Below are 14,550 nucleotides of genomic sequence, written 5' to 3'. Positions count from 1 at the left end.
GGGTCGGAGGTCAGGAAGCCTCTTTAAGGGGGGTCGGAGGTCAGGGAGCTTCTTTAAGGGGGGTCAGGGACCCTCTTAAAGGGAATCGAGGGTCCGGGACCCTCTTTAAGGAGAATCAAGAGTACGGGAGTCTCTTTAAGGGGGTCAGAGGTTGTGACCCTCTTTAAGGGGGCTTGGGGGTTGAGCCCCCCCCTCCTAGTAGGGGTTCAGAGAGAGAGGAACGTCCCAAGAAACGGGGTTGGCCAATATTGATGATCAGAGCCCGGGATGTCCCTCTCCCCTCGCTTCGACGTGCCGTACCCTCTTCCCCCACCTCCCACCGCCCACCCTCACCTCCCCTCAGCCCTCAATTCACTTTCTCCGTCAATGTGGCAGAGATGCCCTGGTTCCGGGGCAGGGGTTTTGGTTCTCTCTGGTCACAGGCCCGGCCTCAGGCGGTGGCCGGGTCAGGGGCGCTCGCATCGGTCGGGACCCCGCCAGGCCCATCGTCGCCAGCCCCTTCCGCTAACTTGTCCTTGTAGCCTCTCTTGAAGAAGCCAACCTGGCAAGAGACGGAAAAAACCAGAGTGAGAGCTGGCAAAGCAATCCTTCGGTCCAGTTACACCTCCCAGCCTGAGGGTGGCGCTGCAGCTACACCTCCCGGCCTGAGGGTGGAGCTGCAGTTACACCTCCAGGCCTGAGGGTGGCGCTGCAGCTACACCTCCTGGCCTGAGGGTGGCGCTGCAGCTACACCTCCCGGCCTGAGGGTGGCACTGCAGTTACACATCCCAGCCTGAAGGTGGCGCTGCAGCTACACCTCCTGGCCTGATGGTGGAGCTGCAGTTACACCTCCCAGCCTGAGGAAGGCACTGCAGCTACACCTCCCGGCCTCAGGGTGGCGCTGCAGCTACACCTCCCGGCCTGAGGGTGGCACTGCAGTTACACCTCCCAGTCTGAGGGCGGCACTGCAGTTACACCTCCCAGCCTGAGGGTGAAGCTGCAGTTACACCTCCCAGCCTGAGGGTGGCACTGCAGTTACACCTCCCGGTCTGAGGGTGGCGCTGCAGCTACACCTCCCGGCCTGAGGGTGGTGCTGCAGCTACACCTCCCGGCCTGAGGGTGGCGCTGCAGTTACACCTCCCAGCCTGAGGGTGGCACTGCAGTTACACCTCCCAGCCTGGGGATGGCAGTGCAGTTACACCACCCAGCCTGAGGGTGGCACTGCAGTCAGTCCTCCATGCCTGAGGGTGGCACTGCAGTTACACCTCCCAACCTGAGGGTGGCACTGCAGTTACACCTCCCAGCCTGAGGGTGGCAGAGCAGTTACACCTCCTGGCCTGAGGGTGGCACTGCAGTTATGCCTCCCAACCTGAGGATGGCACTGCAGTTATGCCTCCCAGCCTGAGGGTGGCGCTTCAGTTACACCTCCCAACCTGAGGATGGCACTGCAGGTACGCCTCCCAGCCTGAGGGTGGTGCTTCAGTTGCACCTCCCAACCTGAGGATGGCACTGCAGTTACACCTCCCAGCCTGAGGGTGGCGCTGCAGTTACATCTCCCAGCCTGAGGGTGACACTGCAGTTACGCCTCCCAGCCTGAGGGTGGCGGTGCAGTTACACCTCCCAGCCTGAGGGTGGCGGTGCAGTTAAGCCTCCCAGCCTGAGGGTGGTGCTGCAGTGGCACTGCAGTTACACCTCGCAGCCTGAGGGTGGTGCTGCAGTTACACCTCCCAGCCTGAGGGTGGCGCTGCAGTTACACCTCCCAGCCTGAGGGTGGCAGTGCAGTTACACCTCCTCCCCTGAGGGTGGTGCTGCAGTTACACCTCCCAGCCTGAGGGTGGCGCTGCAGTCAGCCCTCAATGCCCGAGGGTGGCGCTTCAGTTACACCTCCCGACCTGAGGGTGGCACTGCAGTCAGTCCTCCCAGCCTCAGGGAGGCGCTGCGATCAGTCCTCCCAGCCTGAAGGAGGCGCTGTGGTCAGTCCTCCCACTCTCAGGGCTGGGCTGCGGTCAGTCCTCCCAGCCTCAGGGAGGTGCTGCGATCAGTCCTCCCAGCCTGAAGGAGGCGCTGTGGTCAGTCCTCTCACCCTCAGGGCTGGGCTGTGGTCAGTGCTCTCACCCTCAGGGATGGGCTTGGTCACTGCTCCCAGCCTCAGGGCTGGGCTGCGGTCAGTCCTCCCAGCCTGAGGGAGGCGCTGTGGTCAGTCCTCCCAGCCTGAAGGAGGCGCTGTGGTCAGTCCTCCCAGCCTCAGGGCTGGGCTGCGGTCAGTCCTCCCAGCCTGAAGGAGGCGCTGTGGTCAGTCCTCCCACTCTCAGGGCTGGGCTGCGGTCAGTCCTCCCAGCCTGAGGGAGGCGCTGTGCCCAGCCACCCTCCCTATCTTTCCATGCCCGCTGGGCACCCACTCACCTTGTAGAGCCCTCCGGCCACGAGGGCCAACAAGAGCAGGCCTCCGACCGAACTGCCAATGATGATGGGCAACATGTTGACTTCCTTCACAATCTCCACCCGGGTGGTGACCTGCAGACGGAGAGAGGAATTCACCCTTAGTGAAGGTGGAGGGTCATTTACCCACCCTGCCCTCCCTCAGCTCCTCCGCTGCTGAAACCCTCGTCCTCCAGCCTACTTAACAATCTCTGTAACCTTCTCCAGCCCCTACACCCCTCCCTATCTCTGTAACCTTCTCCAGCCCCTACACCCCTCCCTATCTCTGTAACCCCCTCCAGCCCCCTACACCCCTCCCTATCTCTGTAACCTCCTCCAGCCCCTACACCCCCTCCCTATCTCTGTAACCTCCTCCAGCCCCTACACTCTCCCTATCTCTGTAACCTCCTCCAGCCCCTACACCCCTCCCTATCTCTGTAACCTCCTCCAGCCCCTACACTCTCCCTATCTCTGTAACCTCCTCCAGCCCCCTACACTCTCCCTATCTCTGTAACCTTCTCCAGCCCCTACACCCCTCCCTATCTCTGTAACCTCCTCCAGCCCCCTACACCCCTCCCTATCTCTGTAACCTCCTCCAGCCCCTACACCCCCTCCCTATCTCTGTAACCCCCTCCAGCCCCCTACACCCCTCCCTATCTCTGTAACCTCCTCCAGCCCCGACACTCTCCCTATCTCTGTAACCCCCTCCAGCCCCTACACCCCTCCCTATCTCTGTAACCCCCTCCAGCCCCTACACCCCTCCCTATCTCTGTAATCTCCTCCAGCCCCTACACTCTCCCTATCTCTGTAACCTCTTCCAGCCCCTACACCTTGTCCCTATCTCTGTAACCTCCTCCAGCCCCTACACGCCTCCCTATCTCTGTAACCTCTTCCAGCCCCTACACCTTGTCCCTATCTCTGTAACCTCCTCCAGCCCCCTACACCCCCTCCCTATCTCTGTAACCTCCTCCAGCCCCCGACACCCCCTCCCTATCTCTGTAACCTCCTCCAGCCCCTACACCCCCTCCCTATCTCTGTAACCTCCTCCAGCCCCCTACACCCCCTCCCTATCTCTGTAACCTCCTCCAGCCCCTACACCCCTCCCTATCTCTGTAACCTCCTGCAGCCCCCTACACCCCCTCCCTATCTCTGTAACCTCCTCCAGCCCCTACACCCCTCCCTATCTCTGTAACCTCCTCCAGCCCCTACACCCCCTCCCTATCTCTGTAACCTCCTGCAGCCCCTACACCCTCTCCCTATCTCTGTAACCCCCTCCAGCCCCTACACCCCTCCCTATCTCTGTAACCTCCTCAAGCACCCTACACCCCCTCCCTATCTCTGTAACCTCTTCCAGCCCCTACACCTTGTCCCTATCTCTGTAACCTCCTCCAGCCCCCTACACCCCCTCCCTATCTCTGTAACCTCCTCCAGCCCCCGACACCCCCTCCCTATCTCTGTAACCTCCTCCAGCCCCTACACCCCCTCCCTATCTCTGTAACCTCCTCCAGCCCCCTACACCCCTCCCTATCTCTGTAACCTCCTCCAGCCCCTACACCCCCTCCCTATCTCTGTAACCTCCTGCAGCCCCCTACACCCCCTCCCTATCTCTGTAACCTCCTCCAGCCCCTACACCCCCTCCCTATCTCTGTAACCTCCTCCAGCCCCCGACACCCCCTCCCTATCTCTGTAACCTCCTCCAGCCCCTACACCCCCTCCCTATCTCTGTAACCTCCTCCAGCCCCCTACACCCCCTCCCTATCTCTGTAACCTCTTCCAGCCCCTACACCCCCTCCCTATCTCTGTAACCTCCTCCAGCCCCCTACACCCCCTCCCTATCTCTGTAACCTCCTCCAGCCCCCTACACCCCCTCCCTATCTCTGTAACCCCCTCCAGCCCCCTACACCCCCTCCCTATCTCTGTAACCTCCTCCAGCCCCTACACCCCCTCCCTATCTCTGTAACCTCCTCCAGCCCCCTACACCCCCTCCCTATCTCTGTAACCTCCTCCAGCCCCTACACCCCCTCCCTATCTCTGTAACCTCCTCCAGCCCCCTACACCCCCTCCCTATCTCTGTAACCTCCTCCAGCCCCTACACCCCCTCCCTATCTCTGTAACCTCCCCCAGCCCCTACACACCCTCCCTGTCTCTGTAACCTCCTCCAGCCCCTACACCCCCTCCCTATCTCTGTAACCTCCTCCAGCCCCTACACCCCTCCCGATCTCTGTAACCTCCCCCAGCCTCTACACCCCTCCCTATCTCTGTAACCTCCTCCAGCCCCTACACCCCTCCCTATCTCTGTAACCTCCTCCAGCCCCTACACCCCCTCCCTATCTCTGTAACCTCCTGCAGCCCCTACACCCCTCCCTATCTCTGTAACCTCCTCCAGCCCCTACACACCTTCCCTATCTCTGTAACCTCCTCCAGCCCCTACACCCTCTCCCTATCTCTGTAACCCCCTCCAGCCCCTACACCCCTCCCTATCTCTGTAACCTCCTCCAGCCCCTACGCACCCTCCCTATCTCTGTAACCTCCTCCAGCCCCTACACCCCCTCCCTATCTCTGTAACCTCCTCCAGCCCCTACACCCCCTCCCTATCACTGTAACCTCCTCCAGCCCCCTACACCCCTCCCTATCTCTGTAACCCCCTCCAGCCCCCACACCCCTCCCTATCTCTGTAACCCCCTCCAGCCCCCTACACCCCCTCCCTATCTCTGAAACCGCCTCCAGCCCCCTACACCCCCTCCCTATCACTGTAACCTCCTCCAGCCCCCTACACGCCTCCCTATCTCTGTAACCCCCTCCAGCCCCCACACCCCTCCCTATCTCTGTAACCCCCTCCAGCCCCCTACACCCCCTCCCTATCTCTGAAACCGCCTCCAGCCCCCTACACCCCCTCCCTATCTCTGTAACCTCCTCCAGCCCCCTACACCCCCTCCCTATCTCTGTAACCCCCTCCAGCCCCTACACCCCCTCCCTATCTCTGTAACCTCCTCCAGCCCCCTACACCCCCTCCCTATCTCTGTAACCTCCTCCAGCCCCCTACACCCCCTCCCTATCTCTGTAACCTCCTCCAGCCCCCTACACCCCCTCCCTATCTCTGTAACCTCCTCCAGCCCCTACACCCCTCCCTATCTCTGTAACCCCCTCCAGCCCCCTACACCCCCTCCCTATCTCTGTAACCTCCTCCAACCCCTACATCCCTCCCTATCTCTGTAACCTCCTCCAGCCCCTACACCCCTCCCTATCTCTGTAACCTCCTCCAGCCCCTACACCCCCTCCCTATCTCTGTAACCTCCTCCAGCCCCTACACCCCCTCCCTATCTCTGTAACCCCCTCCAGCCCCTACACCCCCTCCCTATCTCTGTAACCCCCTCCAGCCCCTACACCCCCTCCCTATCTCTGTAACCTCCTCCAGCCCCTACACCCCCTCCCTATCTCTGTAACCCCCTCCAGCCCCCTACACCCCCTCCCTATCTCTGTAACCTCTTCCAGCCCCCTACACCCCTCCCTATCTCTGTAACCTCCTCCAGCCCCTACACGCCTCCCTATCTCTGTAACCTCCTCCAGCCCCCTACACCCCCTCCCTATCTCTGTAACCCCCTCCAGCCCCTAAACCCCCTCCCTATCTCTGTAACCTCCTCCAGCCCCTACACCCCCTCCCTATCTCTGTAACCCCCTCCAGCCCCTACACCCCCTCCCTATCTCTGTAACCCCCTCCAGCCCCTACACCCCCTCCCTATCTCTGTAACCCCCTCCAGCCCCTACACCCCCTCCCTATCTCTGTAACCCCCTCCAGCCCCTACACCCCCTCCCTATCTCTGTAACCCCCTCCAGCCCCTACACCCCCTCCCTATCTCTGTAACCCCCTCCAGCCCCTACACCCCCTCCCTATCTCTGTAACCTCCTCCAGCCCCTAAACCCCTCCCTATCTCTGTAACCCTCCTCCAGCCCCCTACACCCCTCCCTATCTCTGTAACCCCCTCCAGCCCCTACACCCCCTCCCTATCTCTGTAACCCCCTCCAGCCCCTACACCCCCTCCCTATCTCTGTAACCCCCTCCAGCCCCTACACCCCCTCCCTATCTCTGTAACCCCCTCCAGCCCCTACACCCCCTCCCTATCTCTGTAACCCCCTCCAGCCCCTACACCCCCTCCCTATCTCTGTAACCTCCTCCAGCCCCTACACCCCTCCCTAACTCTGTAACCTCCTCCAGCCCCTACACCCCTCCCTATCTCTGTAACCTCCTCCAGCCCCCAAACCCCTCCCTATCTCTGTAACCTCCTCCAGCCCCTACACCCCCTCCCTATCTCTGTAACCTCCACCAGCCCCTACACCACCTCCCTATCTCTGTAACCTCCTCCAGCCCCTACACCCCTCCCTATCTCTGTAACCTCCTCCAGCCCCTACACCCCCCTCCCTATCTCTGTAACCTCCTCCAGCCCCCTACACCCCTCCCTATCTCTGTAACCTCCTCCAGCCCCTACACCCCCTCCCTATCTCTGTAACCTCCTCCAGTCCCTACACCCCCTCCCTATCTCTGTAACCTCCAGCCCCTACACCCCTCCCTATCTCTGTAACCTCCTCCAGTCCCTACACCCCTCCCTATCTCTGTAACCTCCAGCCCCCTACACCCCCTCCCTATCTCTGTAACCTCCTCCAGCCCCCTACACCCCTCCCTATCTCTGTAACCTCCTCCAGCCCCCTACACCCCCTCCCTATCTCTGTAACCCCCTCCAGCCCCTACACCCCTCCCTATCTCTGTAACCCCCTCCAGTCCCTACACCCCCTCCCTATCTCTGTAACCTCCTCCAGCCCCCTACACCCCCTCCCTATCTCTGTAACCCCCTCCAGTCCCTACACCCCCTCCCTATCTCTGTAACCTCCTCCAGCCCCCTACACCCCCTCCCTATCTCTGTAACCCCCTCCAGTCCCTACACCCCCTCCCTATCTCTGTAACCTCCTCCAGCCCCCTACACCCCCTCCCTATCTCTGTAACCTCCTCCAGCCCCCTACACCCCCTCCCTATCTCTGTAACCCCCTCCAGCCCCCTACACCCCCTCCCTATCTCTGTAACCCCCTCCAGCCCCCTACACCCCCTCCCTATCTCTGTAACCTCCTCCAGCCCCCTACACCCCCTCCCTATCTCTGTAACCCCCTCCAGTCCCTACACCCCTCCCTATCTCTGTAACCTCCAGCCCCCTACACCCCTCCCTATCTCTGTAACCTCCAGCTCCTACACCCCTCCCTATCTCTGTAACCTCCTCCAACCCCCTACACCCCTCCCTATCTCTGTAACCCCCTCCAGCCCCTACACCCCCTCCCTATCTCTGTAACCTCCTCCAGCCCCTACACCCCCTCCCTATCTCTGTAACTCCTCCAGCCCCCTACACCCCATCCCTATCTCTGTAACCTCCTCCAGCCCCTACACCCCCTCCCTATCTCTGTAACCTCCTCCAGCCCCCTACACCCCATCCCTATCTCTGTAACCCCCTCCAGCCCCTACACCCCTCCCTATCTCTGTAACCCCCTCCAGCCCCTACACCCCCTCCCTATCTCTGTAACCTCCTCCAGCCCCTACACCCCCTCCCTATCTCTGTAACCCCCTCCAGCCCCTACACCCCTCCCTATCTCTGTAACCTCCTCCAACCCCCTACACCCCTCCCTATCTCTGTAACCCCCTCCAGCCCCTACACCCCCTCCCTATCTCTGTAACCTCCTCCAGCCCCTACACCCCCTCCCTATCTCTGTAACCCCCTCCAGCCCCTACACCCCTCCCTATCTCTGTAACCTCCTCCAGCCCCTACACCCCTCCCTATCTCTGTAACACCCTCCAGCCTCCTACACCCCTCCCTATCTCTGTAACCTCCTCCAGCCTCCTACACCCCCTCCCTATCTCTGTAACCTCCTCCAGCCCCAACACCCCTCCCTATCTCTGTAACCCCCTCCAGCCCCTACACCCCCTCCCTATCTCTGTAACCCCCTCCAGCCCCTACACCCCCTCCCTATCTCTGTAACCTCCTCCAGCCCCTACACCCCCTCCCTATCTCTGTAACCTCCTCCAGCCCCCTACACCCCCTCCCTATCTCTGTAACCGCCTCCAGCCCCTACACCCCCTCCCTATCTCTGTAACCTCCTCCAGTCCCGACACCCCTCCCTATCTCTGTAACCTCCTCCAGCCCCCTACACCCCCTCCCTATCTCTGTAACCTCCTCCAGCACCCTACACCCCTCCCTATCTCTGTAACCTCCTCCAGCCCCCTACACCCCCTCCCTATCTCTGTAACCTCCTCCAGCCCCCTACACCCCCTCCCTATCTCTGTAACCTCCTCCAGCCCCCTACACCCCCTCCCTATCTCTGTAACCTCCTCCAGCCACTACACCCCTCACTATCTCTGTAACCTCCTCCAGCCCCCTACACCCCCTCCCTATCTCTGTAACCTCCTCCAGTCCCTACACCCCTCCCTATCTCTGTAACCCCCTCCAGCCTCTACACCCCTCCCTATCTCTGTAACCTCCTCCAGCCCCTACACCCCCTCCCTATCTCTGTAACCTCCTCCAGCCCCTACACCCTCCCTATCTCTGTAACCTCCTCCAGTCCCTACACCCCTCCCTATCTCTGTAACCTCCTCCAGCCCCTACACCCTCCCTATCTCTGTAACCTCCTCCAGTCCCTACACCCCTCCCTATCTCTGTAACCTCCTCCAGCCCCTACACCCTCCCTATCTCTGTAACCTCCTCCAGTCCCTACACCCCTCCCTATCTCTGTAACCCCCTCCAGCCTCTACACCCCTCCCTATCTCTGTAACCTCCTCCAGCCCCTACACCCCCTCCCTATCTCTGTAACCTCCTCCAGCCCCTACACCCCCTCCCTATCTCTGTAATCCCCTCCAGCCCCTCCACCCCCTCCCTATCTCTGTAACCCCTCCAACCCCTACACCCCCTCCCTATCTCTGTAACCTCCTCCAGCCTCTACACCCCTCCCTATCTCTGTAACCTCCTCCAGTCCCTACACCCCCTCCCTATCTCTGTAACCTCCTTCAGCCCCCTACACCCCCTCCCTATCTCTGTAACCTCCACCAGCCCCTACACCCCCTCCCTATCTCTGTAACCTCCTTCAGCCCCCTACAGCCCCTCCCTATCTCTGTAACCTCCACCAGCCCCTACACCCCCTCCCTATCTCTGTAACCTCCTCCAGCCCCTACACCCCTCCCTATCTCTGTAACCTCCTCCAGCCCCCTACACCCCCTCCCTATCTCTGTAACCTCCTCCAGCCCCTACACCCCCTCCCTACCTCTGTAACCTCCTCCAGCCCTTACACCCCCTCCCTATCTCTGTAACCTCCTCCAGCCCCTACACCCCCTCCCTATCTCTGTAACCTCCTCCAGCCCCTACACCCCCTCCCTATCTCTGTAACCTCCTCCAGCCCCTACACCCCCTCCCTATCTCTGTAACCTCCTCCAGCCCCCTACACCCCCTCCCTATCTCTGTAACCTCCTCCAGCCCCTACACCCCCTCCCTATCTCTTTAACCTCCTCCAGCCCCCTACACCCCCTCCCTATCTCTGTAACCTCCTCCAGCCCCTACACCCCCTCCCTATCTCTGTAACCTCCTCCAGCCCCTACACCCCCTCCCTATCTCTGTAACCTCCTCCAGCCACTACACCCCTCACTATCTCTGTAACCCCCTCCAGCCCCTACACCCCCTCCCTATCTCTGTAACCCCCTCCAGCCTCTACACCCCTCCCTATCTCTGTAACCTCCTCCAGTCCCTACACCCCTCCCTATCTCTGTAACCTCCTCCAGTCCCTACACCCCTCCCTATCTCTGTAACCTCCTCCAGCCCCTACACCCTCCCTATCTCTGTAACCTCCTCCAGTCCCTACACCCCTCCCTATCTCTGTAACCCCCTCCAGCCTCTACACCCCTCCCTACCTCTGTAACCTCCTCCAGCCCCTACACCCCCTCCCTATCTCTGTAACCTCCTCCAGCCCCTACACCCCCTCCCTATCTCTGTAATCCCCTCCAGCCCCTCCACCCCCTCCCTATCTCTGTAACCCCTCCAACCCCTACACCCCCTCCCTATCTCTGTAACCTCCTCCAGCCTCTACACCCCTCCCTATCTCTGTAACCTCCTCCAGCCTCTACACCCCTCCCTATCTCTGTAACCTCCTCCAGTCCCTACACCCCCTCCCTATCTCTGTAACCTCCTTCAGCCCCCTACACCCCCTCCCTATCTCTGTAACCTCCACCAGCCCCTACACCCCCTCCCTATCTCTGTAACCTCCTTCAGCCCCCTACACCCCCTCCCTATCTCTGTAACCTCCACCAGCCCCTACACCCCCTCCCTATCTCTGTAACCTCCTCCAGCCCCTACACCCCTCCCTATCTCTGTAACCTCCTCCAGCCCCCTACACCCCCTCCCTATCTCTGTAACCTCCTCCAGCCCCCTACACCCCTCCCTATCTCTGTAACCTCCTCCAGCCTCTACACCCCTCCCTATCTCTGTAACCTCCTCCAGCCCCTACACCCCCTCCCTATCTCTGTAACCTCCTCCAGCCCCTACACCCCTCCCTATCTCTGTAACCTCCTCCAGCCTCTACACCCCTCCCTATCTCTGTAACCTCCTCCAGCCCCCTACACCCCTCCCTATCTCTGTAACCTCCGAGATCTCGGCCCTGCTCCAATTCCGGCTTCTCGAGCATCCCCCGATTCCCATCGCTCCGCCAATGGCGGCCGTGATTATGGCTGCCTTCGGGGAGGATGGGGGTTAAGCTCTGGAATCCCCTCCCTGAACCTCTGCTCCTTCCCTCACCTACAGTCCCCCGACAAGGTGTGGCATTAACGTTGACCGCTCGCACTCGTACCTCCTTGTGTCGCTCGGAGCGAGGGAGGGGGCAAGGTGAGCGACAGAGGAGAAGGAGGAGGATTCACTTACTGTCGCTTGTTGGAAATGGTTGGTAGCTTGCGAGACATGAATGTATTTGCTTTCATCATATCCCACAGCCCCGTAGGTCATCAGCATCACATCTTGGGCAAGAGCCTACATTGCAAACAAACCACAGCATTGTAACGCAACGGGACTAAGACACTCCAAAAAGCCTTTCCTGTGACACTACACCCAATGCCTTCTGCAAGACCATACTCTTCCCATCAGGGTGTGGCTGCGGGGCAGAGGGATCCGGGCGTCGCTGTGGGACAGAGGGATCCGGGTGTCGCTGTGGGACAGAGGGATCCGGGTGTGGCTGCGGGGCGGAGGGATCTGGGTGTCGCTGCGGGACAGAGGGATCTGGGCGTCATTGTGGGTTCTCTGACAGTGCGGTTCTCCCTCAGCACTGACCCTCCCACAGTGCAGCGCTCCCTCAGCACTGACCCTCCCACAGTGCGGCGCTCCCTCAGCACTGACCCTCCCACAGTGCGGCGCTCCCTCAGCACTGACCCTCCCACAGTGCGGCGCTCCCTCAGCACTGACCCTCCCACAGTGCGGCGCTCCCTCAGCACTGACCCTCCCACAGTGCGGCGCTCCCTCAGCACTGACCCTCCCACAGTGCGGCGCTCCCTCAGCACTGACCCTCCCACAGTGCGGCGCTCCCTCAGCACTGACCCTCCCACAGTGCGGCGCTCCCTCAGCACCGACCCTCCCACAGTGCGGCGCTCCCTCAGCACTGACCCTCCCACAGTGCGGCGCTCCCTCAGCACCGACCCTCCCACAGTGCGGCGCTCCCTCAGCACTGACCCTCCCACAGTGCGGCGCTCCCTCAGCACTGACCCTCCCACAGTGCGGCGCTCCCACAGCACTGACCCTCCTGCAGTGCGGCGCTCCCTCAGCACTGACCCTCCCACAGTGCGGCGCTCCCTCAGCACTGACCCTCCCACAGTGCGGCGCTCCCTCAGCACTGACCCTCCCACAGTGCCGCACTCCCTCAGCACTGACCCACAGTGCGGCGCTCCCTCAGCACTGACCCTCCCACAGTGCGGCGCTCCCTCAGCACTGACCCTCCCACAGTGCGGCGCTCCCTCAGCACTGACCCTCCCACAGTGCGGCACTCCCTCAGCACCGACCCTCCCACAGTGCGGCGCTCCCTCAGCACCGACCCTCCCACAGTGCGGCGCTCCCTCAGCACTGACCCTCCCACAGTGCGGCGCTCCCTCAGCACTGACCCTCTCACAGTGCGGCGCTCCCTCAGCACTGACCCTCCCACAGTGCGGCGCTCCCTCAGCACCGACCGTCCCACAGTGCGGCGCTCCCTCAGCACTGACCCTCCCACAGTGCGGCGCTCCCTCAGCACTGACCCTCCCACAGTGCGGCGCTCCCTCAGCACTGACCCTCCCACAGTGCGGCGCTCCCTCAGCACTGACCCTCCCACAGTGCGGCGCTCCCTCAGCACTGACCCCCCCACAGTGCGGCGCTCCCTCAGCACTGACCCTCCCACAGTGCGGCGCTCCCTCAGCACCGACCCTCCCACAGTGCGGCGCTCCCTCAGCACCGACCCTCCCACAGTGCGGCGCTCCCTCAGCACTGACCCTCCCACAGTGCGGCGCTCCCTCAGCACTGACCCTCCCACAGTGCGGCGCTCCCTCAGCATTGACCCTCCCACAGTGCGGCGCTCCCTCAGCACCGACCCTCCCACAGTGCGGCGCTCCCTCAGCACCGACCCTCCCACAGTGCGGCGCTCCCTCAGCACCGCCTCTGCTTCCCGGACGGGCCTTACGTGACTGGGGTTGCTCCAGCGAAGTCTCCCCATGACAGAGAATACGGCTCTCCCATTGTGGCTGAGCTGTGATATCCGGCAGACGAACAGACGACAGGTTGAGACGTTGCAACCCTACGGGGTGGAGAGAAGAGATGAGGTTTGAGGATTGCGTAGAGCGAGGGAATTAGAGTACCTTCGACGGCTGCCTGTACCCGAGGCAGTTTTCCCTCCCCGGTTTGTTATTGGAGGCGGGGGGAAGGGAGGTGGGTTGAGCGAGTGGAGTTCCCTCCCTTACCTGTGAGTTGTTGAAGGCGTGGATCGTTTGCCATTGGGTCTTTGACGTTACTATAGTCTCGTTGCAATGAGCTTCCTGTTCCACGGTGAGGGAGGGGCAGAAGGGGGGAGAGAGAGAGAGAGAGAGGTGAGAGTGAATCCTGAAAAAATACATGTCAGATTCCCCCCAGAACACACCCTCTTGCTCCGAACTGCCAAACCGGAGGAACCCCTTCTGCCCTTTCACCTGCTGCACCCCTCCAATCGAATCATGGCCAACCGTGTTTGGTATTTTGGGACCTATTGGTCTCTCTCCAAGAAGGTCGATGAGGGCAGTGCAGTTGATGTTGTCTACATGGACTTTAGCAAGGCCTTTGACAAGGTACCGCATGGCAGGTTGTAACATAAGGTTAAATCTCACGGGATCCAGGGTGAGGTAGCCAAATGGATACAAAATTGGCTTCTTGACAGAAGCCAGAGGGTGGTTGTAGAGAGTTGTTTTTCAAACTGGAGGCCTGTGACCAGCGGTGTGCCTCAGGGATCAGTGCTGGGCCCACTGTTGTTTGTCATTTATATTAATGATTTGGATGAGAATATCGGAGGCATGGTTAGTAAGTTTGCAGATGACACCAAGATTGGTGGCATAGTGGACAGTGAAGAAAGTTATCTCCAATTGCAACGGGATCTTGATCAATTGGGCCAGTGGGCTGACGAATGGCAGAAGGAGTTTAACTTAGGCAAACACGAGGTGATGCATTTTGGTAGATTGAACCAGGGCAGGACTTACTCAGTTAATGGTAGGGCGTTGGGGAGAGTTACAGAACAAAGAGATCTAGGGGTACAGGTTCATAGCTCCTTGAAAGTGGAGTCACAGGTGGACAGAGTGGTGAAGAAGGCATTCGGCATGCTTGGTTTCATTGGTCAGAACATTGAATACAGGAGTTGGGACGTCTTGTTGAAGTTGTACAAGACATTGGTAAGGCCACACTTGGAATACTGTGCACAGTTCTGGTCACCCTATTATAGAAAGGATATTATTAAACTAGAAAGAGCGCAGAAAAGATTTACTAGGATGCTACCGGGACTTGATGGATTGAGTTATAAGGAGAGGCTGGATAGACTGGGACTTTTTTCTCTGGAGCGTAGGAGGCTGAGGGGTGATCTTATAGAGGTCTATAAAATAATGAGGGG

At 60.5% G+C, this 14,550-nt stretch overlaps 1 protein-coding gene across 1 annotated transcript in view; it reads right to left on the bottom strand.

The window, feature by feature from the left end:
• Nucleotides 1–338: 338 nt before the first annotated feature.
• The window catches only part of LOC144489438 (integrin alpha-X-like), a gene marked incomplete at its 5' end in the record, with an annotated part of 42,194 nt that continues 27,982 nt past the window's right edge, over nucleotides 339–14,550 (bottom strand). The window contains 5 exons of the mRNA XM_078207305.1: nucleotides 339–541; nucleotides 2,383–2,493; nucleotides 11,331–11,435; nucleotides 13,105–13,218; nucleotides 13,382–13,456. Of these exons, the coding sequence (XP_078063431.1) occupies nucleotides 431–541; nucleotides 2,383–2,493; nucleotides 11,331–11,435; nucleotides 13,105–13,218; nucleotides 13,382–13,456 (516 nt within the window). The remainder of the gene's footprint in view (nucleotides 542–2,382; nucleotides 2,494–11,330; nucleotides 11,436–13,104; nucleotides 13,219–13,381; nucleotides 13,457–14,550) is intronic.

The sequence above is a fragment of the Mustelus asterias genome, unplaced genomic scaffold (genome assembly GCF_964213995.1).
Source record: "Mustelus asterias unplaced genomic scaffold, sMusAst1.hap1.1 HAP1_SCAFFOLD_2195, whole genome shotgun sequence".
Taxonomy (NCBI): Eukaryota; Metazoa; Chordata; class Chondrichthyes; order Carcharhiniformes; family Triakidae; genus Mustelus; species Mustelus asterias.
The sequence above is the reverse complement of the archived record's forward strand: the minus strand, read 5'-3'. Positions and strand labels throughout refer to the sequence as shown.